The 22,145-nt window shown below is 49.7% G+C and overlaps 1 protein-coding gene across 37 annotated transcripts in view; it reads left to right on the top strand.

Moving 5' to 3' along the window:
- Positions 1-22,145, top strand: part of MICAL3 (microtubule associated monooxygenase, calponin and LIM domain containing 3) — a 144,501-nt gene that overhangs the window by 45,675 nt on the left and 76,681 nt on the right. For 36 of the 37 annotated variants that reach the window (XR_004317128.1, XR_004317127.1, XR_004317129.1 and 33 more), the window contains exons 2-6: positions 16,801-17,134; positions 18,621-18,828; positions 20,517-20,633; positions 21,031-21,132; positions 21,637-21,792. Coding sequence is in view for 32 of the 37 variants with exons in the window: in XM_032473009.1 (XP_032328900.1) it covers positions 16,871-17,134; positions 18,621-18,828; positions 20,517-20,633; positions 21,031-21,132; positions 21,637-21,792 (847 nt within the window). In the remaining 5 variants the exon portion in view is untranslated. Of the gene's footprint in view, positions 1-8,385; positions 8,402-16,800; positions 17,135-18,620; positions 18,829-20,516; positions 20,634-21,030; positions 21,133-21,636; positions 21,793-22,145 lie in introns of those variants that run through there. The other variant, XM_032473006.1, reaches the window with a different exon arrangement.

The raw sequence follows: 22,145 nt of genomic DNA, 5'->3' as shown, positions 1-22,145 counted from the left end.
CTGACATATACCACACATTCCGTAAATGATTTGCTGGATGGAGTAAAAGGTGACAAGACTTGTAGGTCTTCTGGAAAACAGCTGCTTTGGGGATGGCCAGATGTGCACTGGACCCTTGTGTGGGTATCAGGTGCAGAGGAGTATGACCCTGAGACTGCTGCAGCACCACCAGCATGTGGTTCTGGATCCACAGGCTGGACATCTGCCTCCTCTTTGCTCTTCCCCCAGGTCCCCTTCTGCCCATTGGAGACTCTAAAACTCACCTGTGTTCAGGTGCACATGGACAGTGGTGAGCTTGTCCCTTGAAGAGGGTAACTGACACTGGACTACGGAATTTGGTTCCAGGGGGCTGACTGCTTGCTGGGCAGGGAGCATGTGTCCTGCTGTTTTCTGTAAAGCACACACCCCTGTTCTGGTCAGAGGTGCACCCATGGACTCCCAGCTGCTGGTCTGTGGGCCTGACCCAGTGGTGCTGTGGGGGCTCTCCCCTTGGTGGGAGGGGCGTGACCTGTGCTGCTGGGTGGCCCTGATTGCTGTTCTCTTAGGACATGGAGAAGATGCTTTTTTTTTTGTTGTTTATTTTTTTACTTTTTCTTTGACGGTCGTGTAACGTGTGAGCCTAAAGTGCACAAATCTCAAGTACACAACTTGAGTATGTGTGTGTGTGTTTGTGTGTGTATACATACATATCTGTATGTCCACCAGAGTTCATTTGGGAGTTGAGCCACTATGAAATTTGGGGGACGAGATTTATTACAGAAATTAGACCTTACCCAATTGTGGGAGGTGTTGGGTGGTGAAGGTCCAGAAGGGGGTCAGGGGCTGGAGGTCAGCGAGCAGGAGGAGTCACTAACCAGTCTGCCTGAAGCATGGGTGAGGGTGGAAAACTGAGAAGCTAGGCATGTCCATTGCCACAGTGGGGCCACCAGAGGGGAGCTCCTGGAGAGCTGCTGTCCAGTTGGGCCCATCACGTGTCTGGCGGCAGGCGCAGGCTATTGTGGGTCAGCAGGGTCACAGTGAGAAGGGATGCTGGACAGAGGGTAGAGGAGTGCGAACAGGCTGGGACCGCAGGCACCTCTTTCTCTGTCTGTCACCACATCTGATAGCTGAGGCCTTCAGAGAGAAATGGCCGCTGCTTCAAGTCCATCTTCCAAACCTCATGTGAGTGCTGGTTTTGGCCATCGGGGATTCTGGGAAGCATAGTTCCCAGCTTAGCCAAGCTGACACAGCCCTGCCGGGCACACCGTGTAGCCAGCATCCAGATCATGACCCCAGAGGCTCTCTCCTGCCCCTTGCCAGACAATAACACCACCCACAACCCCCAAGCATTGCTCTTGACGGACCTCTTCCACACCTGAGATGTGAATTGTGTTTGTTCTTGATCTGTACACAAGTGGGCCAGGCCACATGTTCGCGTGTGTGTCAGCGCGCCTTATCCGTGCTCTTCACCAGGGTTGCTGCAGGTTGCAGTTATTCATCCCTTCCCACCTCTGTGTACAGTTCCACTGCTGCAGCTTACTCTCATTGTGCTATTTTTGGTTATTTGGGTTGTTTCCAGTTTGGGAGTAAAGTGAACCACAATGTTATATAACGTGTATATTGCTGTAAACATTTTTGTACTTGTCTTTGGTCAGTGTAGACATTCATTTCTTTTGGATATGTCCCCAAGAGTAGGATTTCTGAGTTTTATGGTTGATGTATGTTCAACTTCAAAACTACTGCTGAACAGTTTTCCAGAGCGGTTGTGCAGTTTATGCCCCGAGTGTCCAGTAGCTCCAGTTGTTCTGTGTCCTTCCAGTGTTGTCAGTCTTTAATTTTAGCCGTTCTAATGGGCGTGTAATGGTATCTCATTGTGTTCTGATTGATATTTTATTGATGACTAATGATATTTGGCACCTGATTTAGGCAATTTGAATGTCTGATTTTGTGAAATTATCTGGTCAGATCTTTTGCTCATTTTTCTATGGGTGTCTTTATTTCTTATTGTTTTGTATAAATCCTTTACGTATTCTGGGTGTAAGACTTCTGTTGGTTACAGGTAGCTCTTTGGTTTTAAGGAGATGTGTTCCTTCTTAAACAGGGAACAGATGGGGATTCAGGCATGTTTGAAGAGGAAAGCCTTTGAAAAAAAATGTGGTTATTTATTACACTTTTCTTGAGGAATTAATACATTGTTGGAGTGGAAGTTAGCAACTCAACTTACATGTGGCTTTAAAAATAAAATGTTAGACCCCCAGTATTTCTACTGCTTTTTAAAAACAGTTTGTCTTGAACACTGAAAGTATATACTCATAAGCCAAAATTCATTCCATAGATACGAATGCTTGTTGTGAATCTGACACTGCTGAGGGCTGGGGATAGAAGCCTGACCCCAAGAAACTCGCTGCCCTCTAGGGGCAGAGCCCCGGGGTGGTGCTTGGGGGACAGTGGAAAAGTCTGTTCCTAGAGAAGGAAGCACAAGAGAGGAGATGTGAAACGAAGCCCGATGGATGGATGAGCAGGTTCACAGCCATGGTCTACGTTGTTTGAGGGAGAGGAGACTGAGGGAGGTTGAGTGCGCACATCGGCAGGGAAGCAGGTTGTGGACAGTGAGAACAAGACACGCAGGGAAGCGCGAGGCGGCATCCTGCAACCGCAAGTGGACGTGAGCGTGTGCCGGCAGTCAGAAGGTGATGAGGATGGAGGTGAATTTGGCCTGTCAACGAAATGGTGTCTTTCAAAATGTGCAAACAGAGAGAGGAGTGGCATTAGATGTTTAGAAAGATCACTTTGGAAGAAATGCAGCATATTAGTTGGATTTCAGACTTGAGACAGGGTCTACAAACTTGTACACCCGTGTTCATGGCAGCATCATTGACAAGAACCAAAAGGTGGAAACAACCCAGTGTCCATTGATGGGTGAACATGTACACACGGTGGGATATTTTTCAGCCATGAGAAGCAGTGAAGTTCTGGTACATGTTACAACATCAGTAAACATTGAAAACATTGTGCTGAGTGAGAGAAGCCAGACACAAAAGAACAAATGTACGATTTCACTTGTGTAAGTTACCTAGAATGGGCAAATCATAGAGACAGAAAGTGGAATAGAGATAAACAGTGGGTGGAGGAAAGGGGGACATGGGGAATTACTACTTAATATGTGATGGAAAAGGTCTGGAGATGGAGAATGGTGATTGAGGCAGGATCTCCTAAATGTAGATCTTGACTGTTGCAAGAGCTCCGTCAGAGATAATGAAGTTCCAGGCAATGAGGCTGGAAAGGAGGGGATGTGTGGGAGAGAAATTTGGGGAGAACAGCTGGCAGTGTGTCCTGTGCTGTTCTGCGTTCGCTGCAGTACTTAGCACAGGATGGTCCCTGACCTCCTGGTTCTGGGGCAATGAGAAGAACGTGGGAAGTAAGGCACATGTGGAGGCCGACATGTGGAATTCTGGCTTGGGTGGGTGGCAGTTTTATTAGGGCTGCAATTCAGTCAAGGGGACAAGTTGGGAAGAGAAGATGAAGACTTCTTTTCTGCTTAACGTGACTTGAAGGTTCCCTGACACATTCTGGTGGAGCAGTTTTTTCGTAAATTTGATTTCTTTTGTTTGATCAGGGACTTGGAAAATTATTAGATTTGGGATTCATGACCCATTTCTTTACACTGTGCTTTTGAAAGCAGAACAGCTGTCAGGACAAAGGGACAATGCCTCTTTCAAGATTTAGCTGAAATGTTTCTGAGTCCTTGGCTCTAGGACTCAAAGTCTGTCCCGGTGAAGAGAGTTGTACTCTAGCACTGCTGAGATGTTGTGGGGAGGAACAGGAAATGTAAACAGATTAAGGGGTTCTTCCTTTTAGTTTGGGAATCACTATTTTCAGCGTTAGTTACTTTTTAAGAAAATTGTACACTTTTCCAGGTCCCCTAGCCAGGCCCAGCTATTCATGTGGAGACAAGACTGCCATAACTTGCTCTGAGTTCCTTCACATTCCTGAACTGACAGCAGCAGCGGTGGGTTCTACTTGCTGTTCATCAGCCTCTAAAACCTGACTAAACCAAAACCATCTTCAGATTGGGGAGTTATTAAAAGCCCCCTCTAGATGGATAGAAGCGTTCTAAAACTGTATTGTAGCCTTGGTCGGTTGCATAGCTTAGTAAATTTACTAAAAGTTATTGAATTGTACACTTAAAACAGATGAATCATGGTATGTAAGTTATACCTTAACATAGTGGTTTGGAAAAACACCCCTCCAGCCCTCAATGTTGTACCAAGTCTCCCGTCTGGCCGCTGCTTCTGTGGGGCCGTCAGGATCCCTGTTCCAGGCCCATGCGCTTCTCCGCCAGGCCCCGAGGTCCTGCTATCAGGGGCTTGGCACAGCTTGTGGCTCTCACCTGGCTCCTCCACACTCCCTCTGCCGGGGCGTCCAGCACCTGACCTGGTTGGAATATTGACCAGGAATAAGCCAAGCCCACCTGGCTCTGGTGCAAGGCTAGAGGGTGAGGCCCTCAGGTTCTCTAGGGCCCAGAGGCCAGTTACCCTGTTTGTCCTTTATTTGGATCCCATGACTCTTTTCTCCCCCTTGCTGTTTGGCTGTTTTATTGCTCTGTTAAAATTCAGGTCACAGGGTGAGTAGGGATTTGGGTGAAACTAAAATCTTACAGTGTGGCCACTCTCAAAAGTTGCATTAGAAGGTTCAGGGCGGGGAGGTTAAGTAAAGTTTCCAGCGGTCTGTACATCCTCCTGCCTCCTTATCCTCTTCTGCTTTCTTCCCAGAATAACTGAATTGCAGTGATAGAAAACAAGTTTGATTATTGTTAACCTCCTCTCAGGAGCCGTATGCCGCATAATGGCAAAGAACGTGTCCACTGTCACTGTTGTATGTCAACGCTTGTCACGTACTAGCTTGTTAAAAAACAAACTTGCTGCTAACAGGGATTGAGACTTTAATATGAGCAGGTGGGTTAAATTGCCCATAGGAGGTAGGCATTTTGACGTCACCCTATCATGATATTTATTGAGTTCCCACTGTGCTTACACTATGATTTGAGATAATCTGGGAGCTTCTGGTTACAATGTCTTCTGAAAGAGAAGGTTGCTTAGTTAAGGCCCTTTAACAAAGTCTTTATGTCTAAGGTCTGTGTATTTAAGTTAAGAATACATTCACTTTTCCCTGTCCCAAACTGGGTGATATTTCTAAAGGTGATATACTCAGTCTGTTTCGGAAAGGGGACCCTGAGAGGGTGAGATACACCCAGCTCACTTGGTCATGCTTGGTGTTGAGTGGTCCTGAGTCATGGCTACAGAAGTCCTCCAGTTCACGAGAGGGCAGAGGGCATCCTTTGGCTGCTTTTCTCATGAGGATGGCTTCCCTGGAGTTAGATCTGCCTGAGCCACAGTGGATGGGAGGGTCAAGTAATATTATCTCCTGGGGAGCACAAAGGTTCTCTCAGGCTGTTGAGCAAGCCACAGCGTGTGCCTTCTGTGCAGCAGAGCCAGCAGCTCAAGTGGCAGTGGGCCTGCACCTGGAGCACGTGGGCGGGGAGCAACGTGCTACCTGAGCGTGGCCCTGCACCTCTCGGCCATTGGGTGTTACTGTTTTAGGACACAGGTGGACGTGAGACAGAGCCTTTAGGCCTTGTGGGGGCTTTACTGCCTAATTGGCCATGAACTGAGTAAAGACTAATTAGTCTTCTGTAGAAAAACTTTGGTAGGTTGCTGGCTTTGAGCCCAGAATAGTTGGAATTTTGGAGCCCAAAGATCTCATGGCAGTTGGTTGTTGGCAATTGGTCTTTGAGAGAAAAGAAACTGAAGTTTCGGCTGTACTTCAGCGCTGCGCCCCCCCCCCCCCGCCCCGAGAGGGTGGGGATCACCCCCAGGGCAGGGTGGCGAAGTAGGGAGAAGTTGTGGGCTGTACCCTTTAAAGAGCCTACCAGGGTATAGCTTGGGGAATTTGCAGTATTCCTTAAGCTTAAGGAAACAAAGCTTGCTGTTATTCCCTTTCTTTGTTTTATTTCTACCCAGATGGACTCTTTCCCACATGAAGGATTAGGGCCGTAGCTGCGGGAGTGACCAGACGGAGTCAGAGCTCAGCAGGAGTCAGAGCAGAGCGGGAGGGCTGGCCTTGAGGACTTTGATCCAGAGAAAATGTCTGCCTCATTGGGGAGGTTGTGCCTAAATCCCATAAGGGAAATTTGAAAGGGGAAGTATGTTCTGTGGAGCTGGTTTAAGATCAGCCTTCTTGGTTTGCATCTAAGTTTCTCCAAGAAAATAGTTGGAAAAAGAATTGTGGTCTTGGAGCCAGCTAGCCCCCTCTTCTGTGGCCTGGAGCCAAGCAGACCTGGTCATTTTGTTTGGTGTGTGGGATGGAGGTTGAGGGGCTCATCTGCCTTGACAGGTAAGATCTTTTTCCTTTGTTAGCTGCCAGCCTCCTGAGACAGCTGTGTCTTACCACCCCTGTTTACAGCCCACCTTCTCAGAAGAAGCCTACTTGTACTTACTTTATCTCCTCCTTCCTTCCGTGTTTCCATCTCCAGGAACCCTGTGGGCATCTGGCGGATCTTTTCCTTTAAACTGGCTCACCCTTGGGAGCTTTGAAATCATAGTATCAGTGACTTAGGAGTCTGAAAGAGATAAATATTATCCCAGAACATGAATTGAAGACAGTGGTCCTTTTCTCCATCAGAAACTATCCAGAGAGGCCTCAGGGAGCTCAGCTCTGGCCCTGTCCTTGTCCTTCTCCTTCTCTCACCGCCTAAACCAGGAGCTGGTTAATAATAAACTGTTCATCACACATTCTTTTCTCCTTTCTATGTTTCTGTGCTGTGAGCCTCTCATTCTTCTCTCCTTCTTTCCACTGTCACGTGTACTGAGTGCAAGTGCAAAAGTGAACACCCTGCTAACTAGTGCCATGCGAACTAATGGGTAGACAGACAGGGACAGCATTCCGGAGCAAGTGGCAGGTGTTGAAAGGGAGGAGAGTGTGCCAGGGTAAGAAGGAGCGCAGAGGCCTGGGGTCTGGGATGCAGGACGGAAGAAGGACATGTTGGGCCAAGGGGAACAGTGTGACCACACTTGAGGCTCACCAGAGTGTGTGTGTCGCAGAGACTGCAAGTGTGACTGCAGAAAATGGCTTGTGTTTGGAAGTGCAGGAAGTAAGGCTGGTACTAGATCTTTTTGGGCATTTTGAGTGTTGCCAAGGGTTTGGATTATTTCCTAAAAACAGTGGAGGGGTGTAGCGGATCACATTTGAGGCGAGGGATTACATTTGCTCTTTAAAAAGAACACTCCAGCACTCATGTGGAGGATGGATAGAAGGGGGCTAGGATGAAGAGGCTGTTTCCACTGAGTGGTGCTTCCGCCGAGATAACGGCAAGGAAGTGGACTTTATGAAGCAGAGGTCCTAGAGAGTCACAACCAACAGGTCTTTGCTTTTGGTTGGGTTGAGGAGTGAACACAGCAGGATCTGAAGTGACCCCCAGTTTCTAATTGATGGGTGAGTGGTGGTGACATTTGACCACCTGAGGGGGGGTGACCTGGGGAAGAGAGCAGAAGTACTCCGTTGTGCGCTCCTTGGTTTGAGGTACCTGTGGGATGTCTGGGTAAAGATGTTTAATAGCATTGGATCTCAGGAGCAAGGTCAGGAAAGATACAAGTTTAGGGATCACCCAGTTTTATGAAAGAGGGGTTGCAGATGAAGCAGCTGTAACCATTTGAGGGGACTAAGCTGAGACCCTCAGAGCTGAAAAGCAGGAGGCAGAGCCTAGGAGAGGAGAGTTTCCAGGAATAGCTCCAAAGGGACAAGCAAGGTGAGGACTGAAGTGTCTGAACCTTTCACAGTGAGAAAGCCATCATCGACCTCAGTGGAGTGCTGGAGGCAGAAGCCAGGCTGCGAGGGAGGGGGAGATCGTCACAGTGCACCTGTTCTGGGTGTGATGCTACAGCAGTGAGCACAGTGGCAAAGCCCTGACCCTCACAGATTTCACATTCTAGAGAGGAAGACAAACAGGTAAATAGCGTGTGTAGTACATCCAGTTGTGGTAAGTCCTTCAGGGGAGAATGGAGCACGAGGGTAAGCTGAGTGGGAATCAGTTTTAAATGGGTGGTCAGGGAAGGCCATGCTGAGAAGGTGACACTTGGATGAACAGCCGTGGCAGGTGGGAGCATGCGTCAACACACCTGTCGACTCTGTCAGGGGGGCTGGTGCCTGGGAGGCAGGGGAGGTTTTCTCCTCTGTTCATAACCTGGAAAAGTGCTCATCACTTAATTGATGCTCAGTAGTACTTCTTGAATGCATGAATGGAGGTAGGGGAGAGTATTTCAGACAAGTGGAGCCGCAGGTGCCAGGGCGGAGGTGAGAGTGGGTCTGGCGTGTATAAGGGACGGCAAGGAGGCTGGTGAGGCCGAGGGGGTGGCAGGAGGCGGAGGTGAAAGAGGTCAGGTGGGCATTGGGTGCAGATCTTGGAGGGGCTTCTGAGACCTTTTCAGGGGGTCTGTGAGGTTAAAGCAACTTTCACAGTAATACTTACGATGGAGATACTTGTCTTTTCCACTCTTGTGTGCTCACGAGTCTACACTCTCACGAGTGTGCAGTGGAGTTTCTAGAGGCCACGGGATGTGAGATACTGCTGCAGGTGACATGCAGAAAGCAGTCTGAGGATCTAGCTGTCTTAAGCCAGACTTTGAGGAGTTTGCAACAATGTAAAAATTATACCTCTGATCACTGAATTTTTATATTGGAAAATAGTTTATGGAAGAAAGTTTAACTATGTTATTATGTAATGGATTGTTGTTTTAAAATGATTTAATGAATATTGAAATTTTTCTCAGTTTTAACTTCAAATGTAGTAACATTGATAGCTCTTTGGGTGCTTGGTATTTTTAAAAGTATAAAGGAGTCCTAAGACCAAAATTTTGTGAACCACTATTACAGGGCCCTGTCAGCCATTGTAAAAATGTTTTCCTTTATGTTAAGATAGGAGCTGTAGAGCCATGGCTTTGGCTGAACCCCACAAGATGAGATTCAGTGAAGATAATTAAAAGGTCCCAATGGGTCTTGAAAACAAAGCACATAAATATAGAGTAGGGGGAACCCTTTGGAAGAAACACATTAATAATGACGACTTTGGAGTCATTCTGTCCAGCGTGTGTCAACAACTACGGGCACATTCCAGGCGAGCTCTTTGCAGTTGGGGCTTGTGTTCTACTGGAGCAGAGGAACAGTAAACAGGTGAGCCGTATATACTGTGTCAGGTGGTAACAAATGACAGGGGAAAAGTAAAGCAAGGTGAGGGGCATAAAGAGAAACAGCAGGTGGGTAGTGTTCATGTGGGTGGTCAGGGAGCGGGTTCTCTAGTAAGGAGGCATTTGAGCAAAGACCTGAAGAAAGGGTGGAAGGAGCCATATGGCCACCTGGTGGGGAGTGTCAGCAGAGAGACTCAGAAGGGCAGAGACCCCGGGTGGCCGCTGCTGGGGGCACTTGATGACCAGGAGGGAGGCCAGTGTGGCTGGAGCCTGAGGAGCAGCAGGGAGGGTGGGAGGACATGAGCACAGGGACAAGGGTGCGGCGGGTCACCCAGGCCTCTTAGGCCACTGTAAGGACTTTGGATTTAGCTCTGAGATGGAAGACATGACGTGGTTTGACTAACATTGAGTGAGTGCTCAGGCTGCTGTTGGAAAATATTTGGGGTCAGGTGGGATTTGGGCAGTGGACATGGGAGCACTATCGCAGTAATCTGCGTGAGGGTGATGGTGACCTGGGTGAGATGGGGAGGGCACTTGGATCTGGGCTGTGCTGTGAAGACAGACAGACAGACAGAAGTCACTGAAGAGTTGACTCTGGGATGTGGTAGGGATTAGGGTAATGCTGAGGGTTTTAGATGGAGCAGCTGGGAGAGTGGTGGTGCCATCTGCGAAGATGGAGAGCTTAGGGAAGCAGCAGACTGTGGGTGGGAATGGGAAGCACGTGTTTGTGCAGGTTGAGTTTGAGATGCTTGTGAGATGTCCACATAAAAATATCAGAAAACCAACTGGCCACACAGGTTCAGGAGAGAGAAAATAAGTTATTTGTGTACAATCGACTCTCCCTACTATAAAATGGTACTTCAGCCCATGGGCCTGGAGGAGATCAGGGCAGACTTTTTCCAAGTTGGTTGTATCTCATTAATGGATCATGAAATCAATACAGTGGGGAGCAGCAAGTTTTAAAAAAAATGAGATAGAATAGAAAACATCAGATTATGTCAGTAGTAGAGGTAAATTTTGTCCTGTGCAGATTTTTTAACATTACATTTATATAAACATAGAGAACTATGTGTGTGATTTTAAAGGTTTGAATTCCACCGATGTTTAGGGAGTGGATGTAGATTGAGAAGAGCCCCAGACACCATGTGATCCCATGGGCAGTTCAGCCTGTGGAGAGTGGGAGGTCTGTGAGGGACCAGCAGGGACACAGGAAAGCAGCTTGGAAGGCATTGGGGGGGGGGGGCTGTGTTCTTGGGGCCAGGAAGAGCGGGGTGGGCCTGACTTGGGCTGTGGATGGTGGAGGAGGCTAGGACTGAGGACTGCCGTTGGGTTAGACGGTGTGGAAATCATGCACGTCCTTGATGAGGTGTTTCCGTGAAGTCGTGGGGATGAAGCCTGATCGCTGTAGGTTCCAGAGCCAGTGGGAGAAGAGGAAGTCCGGACACAAGCACAGACAGTTCTTTTGGGGAGTGGAGTAAACTAGTCAGAGGGGATAGGGGCAAGGCGGGTTTTTCAAGATGAGAGTTTTTATGTCAATGGGGATACTCAAGTTTGGGGGGAGGGGTTGATGCCGGAGGAAAGGACCAATGCAGGAGGCCATGTGTGTGGTTGAGTAAGAGAGGGAGGTGGGATTGGTACCCAGGCAGAGGGCTGCTTCAGGTGGGCACGTGGGAGGGAAGGCGGGTGAGATGGGTGTTGATATTAATGGTAGGAGCTTATGGAAGAACGCTGGGAAGGTGAAGAAGTTGAAAACTCTGCCAGAAGAGAACTGGTGGAAGGAGCTAAGGAGGACACACAGAGCAAATATTTGGAAGGCTGGCATGTAGAGGAGCTGGTTTTGTTCTGGGTGCCTCCAACAGCTGTGTTGTGGACATGGAGTGAAAACTGAGCAGAATGACTTTGGTCTTCTGCTTGGAAATTGAGTCCTTGGGAAACTGACACTTAAAGCTGCTCAGAGATTTCGAAGACTGCTTCCTAAGGTAGCAAGTTACCTGTCCTTGGAGCTGTTTGTGTTTCGGACGGTAATTAAAGATGCACACGTGGGGTGCTGGTCGGACTAGATAACCCTTCGGATCCCGCCCAGCCTTGACTGTTGTGTGTTTTGTGACTCTTGGCAGTTGGTAGTAGGCAGACTGGACAAGCGAGGAACCCCGGATTCTGTGCCACGTTAATCTCTCGCCAGTGGTCTGTGTGTTTGGGCAAACATTACAAAGCTTCTGCTGCAGGTTCTACCCCAGGCTAGGAGGTGACCGAGGGGTTTCCCTGCAGCTCTGCAGCCATTTTTCTGGGGGTATTTGTATCCCTTTGGCCTGCTGCAGGCAGTTTCAGTGTTCTTGGAGCCCCTGTGCTGCAGTGGCCCGCAAGGTCACCCTGCAGAGCTGCCAGCCAGACCCCTGTCTGAGTCTGCACAAGTGCAGGCATCTTTAATCAGCAGACCCTTGTTGAATACCTGCTGTGTGCCTGGAGCCAGGTACATGGTGCCGAGCAGAGAGGATTGGGACCTGTCCTTGTGAAGAAGACCAGCTTTTGGTTGTGCTTTCCCGTCGCCTCAGTGATCCCTTCTCTCCAGCCAGAGGCCCTCTCCCACCCTCGCCGCGGCACCCTAGCAGAGCTGTCAACTTGGTGGGCGGGGAGGTGCTGGTCCTTTGGTCTCTGTAACCCAGCTCTGTACTCCTGGCGGATGGTGGGCTAAGGCTCACTTCCTGTCCTGCCCTGAGTTCCCACAACGAGTGCAATATCACTGGTGACTCAGAAATGCTCTGTGGTCACCTCCTCGGGGGTGTGTCAGGTGTCAGGTGTATGGAGCCCGCTGAGGAACGCGGCTGGTGCAGCTCAGCCTTTCAGCAGCCGGTCCCAGACTTACCGGGCCGCCGCCGCCCATGCTCATGTTTGGGATAAGGGCCCACTTCAAAGGAGCAGATGCAGCGCTTGACTGAGAGGAGAAGGATCTTGCATTGTGTGTCCTTGTGAAGTGCACCTGAAGTTCTCTTCCTGGCAGGTTTTGGGGCATCATTCTAAAGAGTGCTCACTTCTCAGGCGGTTCTTTCTTCGCAGGGGCTCAGGCTCTGGGCTCCGGGTACACTGCCTGCTGCAGTGCTTCTTGCTGTGTGACCTTTCAGCTTCTTTAAGCAGAAGATTCCCATCTGCAAAATGTAGGTAGTAGTTTGTGGTGAGGATTGAGATGAGGCGTGGGTCCGACCGCTGGTGATTAGTCGGTGTGATAGCTGTTTTCACTGTTACTGACAGTCCTTGAGTCTTTCTTGTTTTAACATCTGAGTTTGGCAGGAACTTGCTGACGCAGATCTTATTCCTTCAGCCCCTCCCGCCCAAGGCTGTTGTCACACCTGGAACAGATGGAATAGAGAGAGTGAAGAGTGAGAGTGCAACAAGGAAGTTTTCCAGGCATTTTTCTTCCTTTCAAAAAACAAAATATCTGAGCTCTCTCATGCTGTTATATAGGTAGCCATTTATTTAGCTGAGTATAACTTTTTGTTACTGGGATTAGAAACTACTAGATGATGATGATGATAATAATAATACCACTTACTGGGTTTTGCTGTGCACCTGGCACTGCTAAACGTTTTGCATTCATTACCTCAGTTCTGCAAAACCTTGTGGTTAATTGGGCATTACTTTCAGTTTACAGTTGAGAACACTTTTTCTGAGACACTGGGGCAGGGCATGGTTCTTTTTGACTCCTTGATTTTCTGGGCTGGTGGTGTCATTTGCATTGGCATTAGCCATTATGTTTACTGGGTGTTTGGTCTGACTTGAACTTCTTCGTGTTTGTTTGGGGTGACAACCACAAGGCAGGGTCAGCCCATGTCTGACTCACTTCATTTGTCAATTGTGTAAAAGAAAGTAAAATAAACAGTTTGAGAAGATACAACACTGAAGGTTAATGTCTTTCAGAACTGGAGACTTGAAGAGAACCCAGAGGTCATGGTCCAGGCTCTTCTCAGACCCCTCTAGGGAGGGCCATTCCGCCAAAGTGAGGCGGTGTGAGACTCCGTAAGAAAAGTGCTACATTCTTGTTAGTTGCTCTTCGTGGAGTATTTTTCCCTGCCCACTCTGACCACATTCTTAGATACCACTTTTTGGTGGCACTCCTCTGTAACATCTGCCCTGTTCTCCAGCTCCTCCAGCCATGCAGGGCATGGCTAACGCTCTCCCCCAGGACTTGTCCTTCCAGTGTGGACCTACTGGACCCCCAGATGGACTCCTGTGAGAAATTCTTTCCCTGTGTCAACTCCACAGAAACTGGTATGTTTCTACTACCAGTCAGGCTGTAGCTGCAGAGACCTGGTCCCTGCCCTAAGGAAGCTCTCAGCTGGTGAAGGAGAGAGCCATTGAAATAACGTCCTTGCAGACTTGCAGGTGCAGATAAGGAATGGTGAATGGGACAGAAGTGCAGGCCCCCAGGATGAGGATTGCACACCGGTTTCCTGTTTGCTCGGCAGGGTGCTGAGTGTCCATCTGTAGCTGAATGGAATGGGAAGTCAGAGAAGAAGTGAGGATGGGATGGAGGCAGAAACAATGCACAAGAAAGACCACTGTCCTTGTACTTGGAACTCACTTCCTGGGGACCCAGAGAACCTCATCTCAGGGCCGTGAGGGATCACAGGAGCGGGGAGCAGCTACAGGTGACAAAGAGTTTTATTCCCAGGTAGTCTGGTTCCATCTGCTACCCCAGGCAAGGGACTCAGTCTCTCCACAAATGATGGTGGCTGAAGCGGCCCTTTTGCAGAAAGACTGACCAGGAACTCAAGGCGTTTGGACACTTTGGTCCTTGTTTCTGCAAAACATGAAGGAATCTCTATAATCTGAAGTGAACTTGTCATCTGAGTTTCCTCCTGACGACGTTCTAAACCATGCCTTCCCGCAGGCCCCACTTCTGAGAGCTGCTTAGACAAGTCACACCTCCAACCGAGTGGGCTGAGGAGAAAATTAACCACGCTTGACTCTGATTTCTTAACCTTGAAGTGTAATTCTTATTTTGTTGTTTTGATTCTCCTTCCGTTTTCTATTTTTAAGGAGAAATCTCCCCCACCCACCTGTCTATTCTAAGAGCTGGAGATTGAGTGTTCTCAGACCGGCCATGAGTCAGTGACAACCTTTTACTCTTATAAATAGAAACGTAAACTGTGTTCTTCCATGCACTGCGTGGGCTGTCTCTCCAGCACTTTCCTTCACAGCCAAGGAGTGTGCTTCTGAGTCAGCAGTCAGCTGCTGTGGGACGGCTCCGTGGCTGCCATCAGCTGGCAGAGATGGCACCAAAGCCCGGAGGCCCAGCAGCACCTCCCCCTCTTCCCTCCCAGGCCCCTCACTACCCTTGGCCCCTCCTTCAATACCTTTTCAGCCCCTAGGATATCCTGGCCTGCAGCTTTCTGTGATTATGAGTGTAGATTTTTCCCAGGCTACTAGGACGTACAGCACATGGGGGTGGTCCGGGGGGCGACCAGGAGGAGCACGACCTGGCTTTGACCTGCAGGAATGAGAGCGCCAGCAGCAGTGGCCCTTCTGCAGTTCTCCCTGGCTGCTCTCAGAGTGGAGCCCTGGCTACAGGAGGCAGTGTTAACCAGCAGAGCTGCAGAGCACACCCTGCTGCGGGCACTTGGCCTGCAGAGGCAGCCCAGGGGACTTGACCTGGTGTAGTCTTTCCTCGGGTACATCGGTCCAGGAACCAGCCTGCCTCTGCTTATCTGTTGTCATTAGTGATCTGCAGGTCAAAATCCCTTAGACTGGGCACTTAATACTTGCCTGCGCCTGGAAGCAGACACTCTGCTGCTGTCTGGGAGTGGCTGAAACCTGTTAATTTGAAAGTGTTTTACATCAGCAGAGGGACTGGGGCCAGTTATTAACAAAGGTCTGTGGTGGGGTTTGATTTGGAAATGCTCAGCTCTTTGGAAGTAAATATTCATTTCAAGCAGAGTGGGCTATGGCCAACCAAGGGAGTGTCAGCCTGCACATCAGAACTCTTCTTTGAAAGTAAATGCCGAGACTCTTGGGGAAGGGTGATCATGGTGTATGGCAGGGGAAAGGCCTTCACAAATGCTTGTGGGTTTCAGTGGGAACATGGTGCTCTGAGTCCTGGGCAGGGGGGTGGAAGGTGGCTGCTGCTGCTTAGGAACAAAGAAGAATCAGCTTCATTCTTGACAAGAGGCAGAGAGACCAGAGCAGGTGCGTTCATAGCTTCCAAATGCTGTAACTCGGGGGGTTGAGTTAAAGTCGTCGATGAACACAGCAGGGTCTGTGGGGTCCAAATCATAAACACCATGCTGGCCGAAGGGCAGAGCGAGTAAAGTGGTTGGAATCCCTGCAGAGGAGGCCAGAGGGCCCCCGACGGGGCACACACGCTGGGACCTTTGTTTCTTGTCCTTGGGTTACATGTCCCCCTTTCGTCTGTCTCTGGATAAACACATCTGGTCTTTCGTGCTGCTTATGAGCCATCTTTTGACTGTCTGCCATTGTAAGATAAGTATTGGCTTGTGAGGAAAAGAATGAGCTCTTTTTAGGAACTTTAAACTGTTTCTCTTGCTGCTTACTGCTACCTGGAACAAACTTTGATTTAGGGGGAACTGAAGGGTGGAAAGCAACGCTTGCAGTGATTGGATAGGCATTGGGGCCAGGCTAGGAAACAGACTACCTTCCGCCTTCTGTCTCAGAGCTTTTTGGTGAGTGGGCAGCATCGTTACTGCTGTAAAAATGGAAGGGATGTAAAATCTTGCCGCCCGCTGCCACGAGGCAGGACAGTCCTGCTGACCTGGAGTCTGTCTCGGCCTCTGACACTGTCCTGTGCCTCATTATCTTTTCAGAGAGCTCGTCTTTGGCAGCCAGTCCCTTCCATTGGTGAGTCCAGACCTCACCCAGAGCGCAAGGCCCTTTTCCTCCCATGGACTTGCCTTGGGTGATCTTAGCAGCTTTCATAGGTCACTGTGTGTTGTGATCCCCTGAGCCTCAGACACGTCCGACTGCCTAGTGAGCGCCTTGACTAAGGCAGCTCCAACGTGACAGGTTCAGAGAGGAGCTTGCCACCCCACCCTCACAAATGTTTGCTTCTGCTTGTAATCCATTGGCCTGCTATCAGCGTTTACCCATTGGACATCATTCTTGCCTCCTTCGTCTGTAAGAGTCCTTTGCAAGCCTTCCTGTTCTACTTCCTCTCCCATGTCCTACATTTTTTCCCTGCCTGGCTGACACTTACCCATTCCCGATGGACTCCTCTGTCATCTCACAGAGGTTCATCTTCAGTGACGACCCCTCCTCAGGTGCTCTTCCCTTATGTTCCTGAATCCCTGTGCCTCTCTCTTGTACCTAGCAGAGCATGTTTAACTTTCTGTTCATGAGTCTGTCTCACCCACTGAACTGTAAGACCCCGTAAGCAGTGTGGTCCAGGCATCTGTCCCCCCCAGTGTCTCAGGTGGCACCTGGAGCACAGGAGGCACGTGCTTGATTCCACTAGTTTAATGAATGATGTTGCCACTTGGGAACTCCTCTCTGAGAGGGAGTTACTTGTGTCACCTAGAAGATGTGTAAGTACAGATTTGGATTTGCCAACCACCCCTTTTTCCTTCTTTACTAGGTTACCGTAACCGTGTCAGCTGGACCAGCGGCTGCCTGCTGGCCTGTTTGCCGGTGTGCGCTTGGGGAGCATGGAGGAGACGAAGACCCAGACGACGAACCGCGCTCACGTCCTCTTTGACCGGTTTGTACAGGCCACCACCTGCAAGGGGACCCTCCGGGCCTTCCAGGAGCTCTGTGACCACCTGGAACTGAAGCCTAAGGACCACCGCTCCTTTTACCACAAGCTCAAGTCCAAGCTGAACTACTGGAGAGCCAAGGCCCTCTGGGCAAAGTTGGACAAGCGGGGCAGCCACAAGGACTACAAGAAGGGGAAGGCGTGTACAAACACCAAGGTAGGTTCGGCTGCTCCGGCCTGGTCACTCACCTGAGGGCTTAACTGGAGAGGGGAAGCTAGGATTGGGTGCAGGTAGCTGGGTGAGAACCAGGCAGCCAGGCCACAGCCTGGGTGGAAAGTCAGGCTTGCTCCGCGGTGAACCTTTGTCCATCAGGCGGCTCCGTGTGCCAGGCCCTGTTCTCATTCCGTGGGCTCACGTACAACACTCAGGATTTCAACTGCTGGAGAGCAAGCCTGGAGTTGGGTGGTACGGCAACTGTTTTATTTTGCCAAGGCCCTGTTTTGAATCTCACACTGTTGGGAGGATGCAGGTTACTGAGCCAAGAGGCAGTCAGGCCTGTCAGCATCCTGTCTGAACGTGGCTGCATGGTGCTTGCCAAGCCATCTTCACAAAGTCCCTGTCCACACTCGGCATCTGGTAAGGTGTAGAGAGTTTGCCACCTTGGGGGTTTGCTGTAGGCTTCAGACCTCTTTTCATATTCCAGAGGTCTATTTTGATAAGCAAGGGCTTTGTAAACCAAAGTATTTCTTTTGCTTTCTTCACAATCTAGAGAAATAGAGTTTCCATGAAGCAGGTAGGCCTGGGCAGACACCTGAGACGAAGAGTCGCCCATGCAGGGGAGGCGTCCTCCTATCCTCCTGTGTGAGAGCACTTCCTGTGAGAAGTTTGGGGAATGAGGTTGCAGATGACTTCGTGACTGTACTGTTAATGTCCTTTCAGGAGCCTTAATTTGCCCTGTGTGGGTACCTAGAGACCTCCTCAGCCCTGCACCTGCCCTGCCATCATGGGTTTGCATTTGGGTAATATTCATCCACAGAATTCAAGTAATCAAAGGCATGACTTTTATGAGTGAGTTCTGTAGTTTTATTAAGAATAAAAGGAATTCAAAGCCGAAAACAGTGCATGTCTTTCTTTTGCACATGCATGCGAACTAGTCAGGATAGAAGTATCCAGTCTCTCCGTGAGCACCTCTCTGGAATGTGGATCTTCAAGGTCATTTCCCTGGACTTTCAGTCTAAGGATGGTGATTTTGGAACTCTTTGAGCACATAAAACTTTGGCTCTTGAAAATCGCCTCCTGGAATCAGTTAAGCGCTAAGTCCCTTCCAGGATGCTGAGCCTGCCTGGCTGTGTATTTAATGATCTGTGTCTCTGTGTCAGAAGTCTGCTTCACTTCCTTCCAAAAACCTCCCAAAAGGTTTTCTTCTGTTGATGAAAGGTGAGGTGTGGTTTTCATACCGTCTGTTGAAATGATGACCCATTTAAACGTGTTGCGGACCTGCAGGGTGAGCAAGATGAGTTCGTGTCCCGCACTCAGTTAGTCTTCTCCATGTAGAGCACTCACCAGCTTTTCTCTTAAGCAGATTACAGGTGCTCGGCTGTGACCCAGACGAGTGGGAAGGTTTCCTGGTAGTGCTTTTGGGGATGGTAGCTGTGAGCTCAGGAGGTGCTGCCTTTGCCCTGACAGCAGCTGTGTTTTTCAGTGTCTCATCATCGGAGCCGGCCCCTGTGGTCTCCGCACGGCCATTGATCTGTCCTTATTGGGCGCGAAGGTAGTCGTTATTGAGAAACGAGATGCCTTCTCCCGCAACAACGTCTTGCATCTCTGGCCATTCACCATACATGACCTGCGAGGTCTAGGGGCCAAGAAGTTCTATGGCAAGTTCTGTGCTGGAGCCATTGACCACATCAGTAAGTAAAAGCAGTTCTCCTAGAGGATCCCCTCTCCCCCTCTCCCCCTTTGTCAGTAGAGAGACAGACAGATTGTCTGAGGGATTCATGCTCAAAAGCCCAGTGTGTTCTGATATCGTCAGCATCTATTGCCCAGAAAACACACTCTGCTTGGAGTCAGAATGCCCGCTTGCAGTGGTTCTATAACCTAGGATTCTTAACTTCCAGTGTGTCTCCCACAAAATGAGTTTAGCTTAAGGAATTCTAAGTCAGTTCTTGAATTCTTACCGAACACTTGCAGTGGTTGGATAGGCACGGGGGCCAGGCTAGGAAATAGTCTACCAGTTCAGGCTTTAACCCTCTGGTGGCTCTTAGTCCAGTGGAAGAAGCACAGGTGTGCAGCTCTGCAAAGTGCTGCTCTCCTACCGTAAGAACAAAATGCTCTGGGGACAGCCCTGGGGCAGAAGCCGCAGACTTCTAGTCTGCTTGTGCCTGGCGAGTCGCTGGCAGGCTCCCTTTGCTCAGGTCATGCTCGCGAGGTCTGCAGCCTGGGTAGCTGTTGCTGCACTCCTGTCACCTGCGTTCTCAGCTTGGGCCTGGAGAGTAAATAGAAGTTGATGCTTCATACCTGTTGAGTGGCTATCCAAAAAGTGGTTCAGAACACTCGGTGTCTCCATTGTGAAGGTGAAGTCTGGTTTATTGATCATCGTTCAGGACTCCAGGTAAGGCTGACCAAGGATCTTGTGTTCTGAGCACCTCCAGATGTGTCCTGTAAATACATTCACCTACTGGACCTTCTGCTGTTTGAGGCGGTTGTGCCCGGTTCATTGAACACAGTTTGTTGCACTGGTCCATCCAATGGACTGTGATGTGTGAAGCATCTTGTAACGCAGTCGTCTGTGGGTATAGAATGTGCACTAGCAGATTAGTCACACGCCAGGTAGTATTGGGCTTAAGAGAGGACCAAGGGCCATTAATTCAGTGGCTTTGTCTGCCTTACTTGTGGCAGGGTTTGTCTGTAGCTGAGAGGGTCCCACATGAGGGACAAGTCTTTTATCACAGTGGACCTGGGCTGTTGCCATGACTGGCACCTGGTAGCTACTCACTGGATGTTGAACAAATAAATAAATCTAACTAGATAATGAGCAAGATTTTCAGTCATTTTGAGCCTTAGTTTCTGCAGCTATGGACAGTTGGTGGGAGGCGGAGTGGCGAGAGACTAAGGTTGGACTGATGGTTCCCTCCCAGCGTGTGAGAGCATGTGCAGGTCTGGGAGGGAGCAGGATGACAGGGAGGTGCTGTGGGAAACTCAGCAAGTCGTGCAGCCTGTGTATCAAACTGCTGCACCTCTTCTGCCTCCTGTGGCTTCTGCTACGTAATCATGGCTCTGACTGGGCCAGGGAAGACGGAAAGGAGGGTCGCCCGTGGCCCACAGGCTTGAGTTGTCTCAGAACCTTTGTTTTGAGCACCTAACCCAAGAGGTGGATGTGGTCTGGTGTGTCTCTCTAGAACGTCTTTTGCACTGAATTGTTTTTGCCCCCAAAGAAGAAGGAAAGAAGCTATGGAGCATGGCTCAAAAAGGGCACCTGTTGCCAGAGGTGTTGAACAGCTGGATAAACTCTGCGAGGCAGGCAGGTGGCCCCAAGCGGTGTTGCTGACCAGTCCTTTCTTGTCCATGTGCCCTCACTTGTGTAATCTTGTTCACCCAGGTATACGCCAGCTTCAGCTAATACTTTTGAAGGTAGCCTTGATCCTAGGCATTGAAATCCATGTCAACGTGGAGTTCCAAGGACTCGTACAGCCTCCAGAGGACCAAGAAAATGAACGTGAGTTGGGTTGGACAAATGAAGGAGGGATACAGGGCCCTGAGTGGGTGAGAACGGATGAGATGGAGGGGAAGACCATAGGGAGCTGCAGGTGGTTTTCAGTGCCAGGTTAAGGGGCTTCTCCTCTGGTACGGCCTGTGTCTTTTGAGGAACTTTTGCTTAATGAGGAGGCCTCTGACATGGTGTTAGGCATTACAGGTACTTGGATTCACTATAGAAGCCGCATGGCCAGGAACGCTCCTTTGTGAGTCTTCCTCAAGGCGGTTCTTCCTTTGGTGTGTAGCCCATGCTTTTGCGCCTGGGGTTTTATTTAATTTGTGCACCTCGGTGTCTAGAGACATCTTAGATATATGAACGTGGTCTGGGTGATGACCTTCATCTTGACTTTAATCCACAGGGATAGGTTGGCGGGCACTGGTGCACCCCAAAACCCATCCAGTGTCAGAATATGAATTTGAAGTGATCATCGGCGGGGATGGCCGCAGGAACACCTTGGAAGGTACTGGGCTGTGCCCCTCTCCCCTTTGCCTGCTTCATAGTGGAGGAGGGGTTACCAGTCCCAACCCTGGGTGAGAGTCCACATGCCTAGGAATCCTCCTGTGTGTGCTGCCTGCTCTGCTTGAACTGTGGGCCCGGCTTCGCCCAGCCTCTTGGTCCAGGACACCAGGCTGCTCTTGAGCTGTTGGCACTGCAGGATTAAATCCACATTTAATGAGCAGGTGGCGTCCCTCTTATGAAACAGAACCCCTGCTACTGAGTAGTGTTCTGATCGTCAGATTTCCAAGCATGTGTTAGTTTGGGGGGCTTGGGCGTCTCTTCTGGTTGTTACATTCTTTGGGAGGTAGACACCTAATTTTCAGGTAGAGGAGAGCTGTTGTAAGATTTTCCCATTGGCTCCCATCCCCGCATTCCCTGATGTCTTCATCAACACCCTCCTGTTCGACACCATCTTCCTTCTTTCCTAGCCAGCTCTTGCCGCCTCTGAAAATTTCTTTCCCTGTAGGATTTCGTCGGAAAGAATTCCGTGGCAAGCTGGCCATTGCCATTACAGCAAATTTTATTAACCGAAATACAACAGCAGAAGCCAAAGTGGAAGAGATCAGTGGTGTGGCTTTTATATTCAATCAAAAATTTTTCCAGGAACTGAGGGAAGCCACAGGTTGGTGTAGATGCCTCCAAAGCAGTAAGGATAGACATTTAATAACTGCCTGAGATCTGTCTCTCTGTGGGTTTGGTGGGGGTGGTCATTGGGTGATAACAAAACAGTGCATCACCATGGGCTTTGCCCCTGTGCTCGCTCTTCACTCCGGGACTTGGTCTGGGCACAGTGCTCCCACATCGCTGTGTCCTGCCCCAGGGCCTTCTGTCCTTGTTTCAGTTACTGGGCAGCCCTCTTGCCTCCCGCCCGCCCTCCTTCAGCCCTTCTCCGCGCGTGGCCCCACGTGGTGCTGCTTGACGCCGTGAGCTCTTGGTTGGGAGCTCTGGATTATTGAGAACCTGACTTTAGCTGTT

The sequence above is a fragment of the Camelus ferus genome, chromosome 34 (assembly GCF_009834535.1).
Source record: "Camelus ferus isolate YT-003-E chromosome 34, BCGSAC_Cfer_1.0, whole genome shotgun sequence".
NCBI lineage: Eukaryota > Metazoa > Chordata > Mammalia > Artiodactyla > Camelidae > Camelus > Camelus ferus.
The sequence above is the reverse complement of the archived record's forward strand: the minus strand, read 5'-3'. Positions and strand labels throughout refer to the sequence as shown.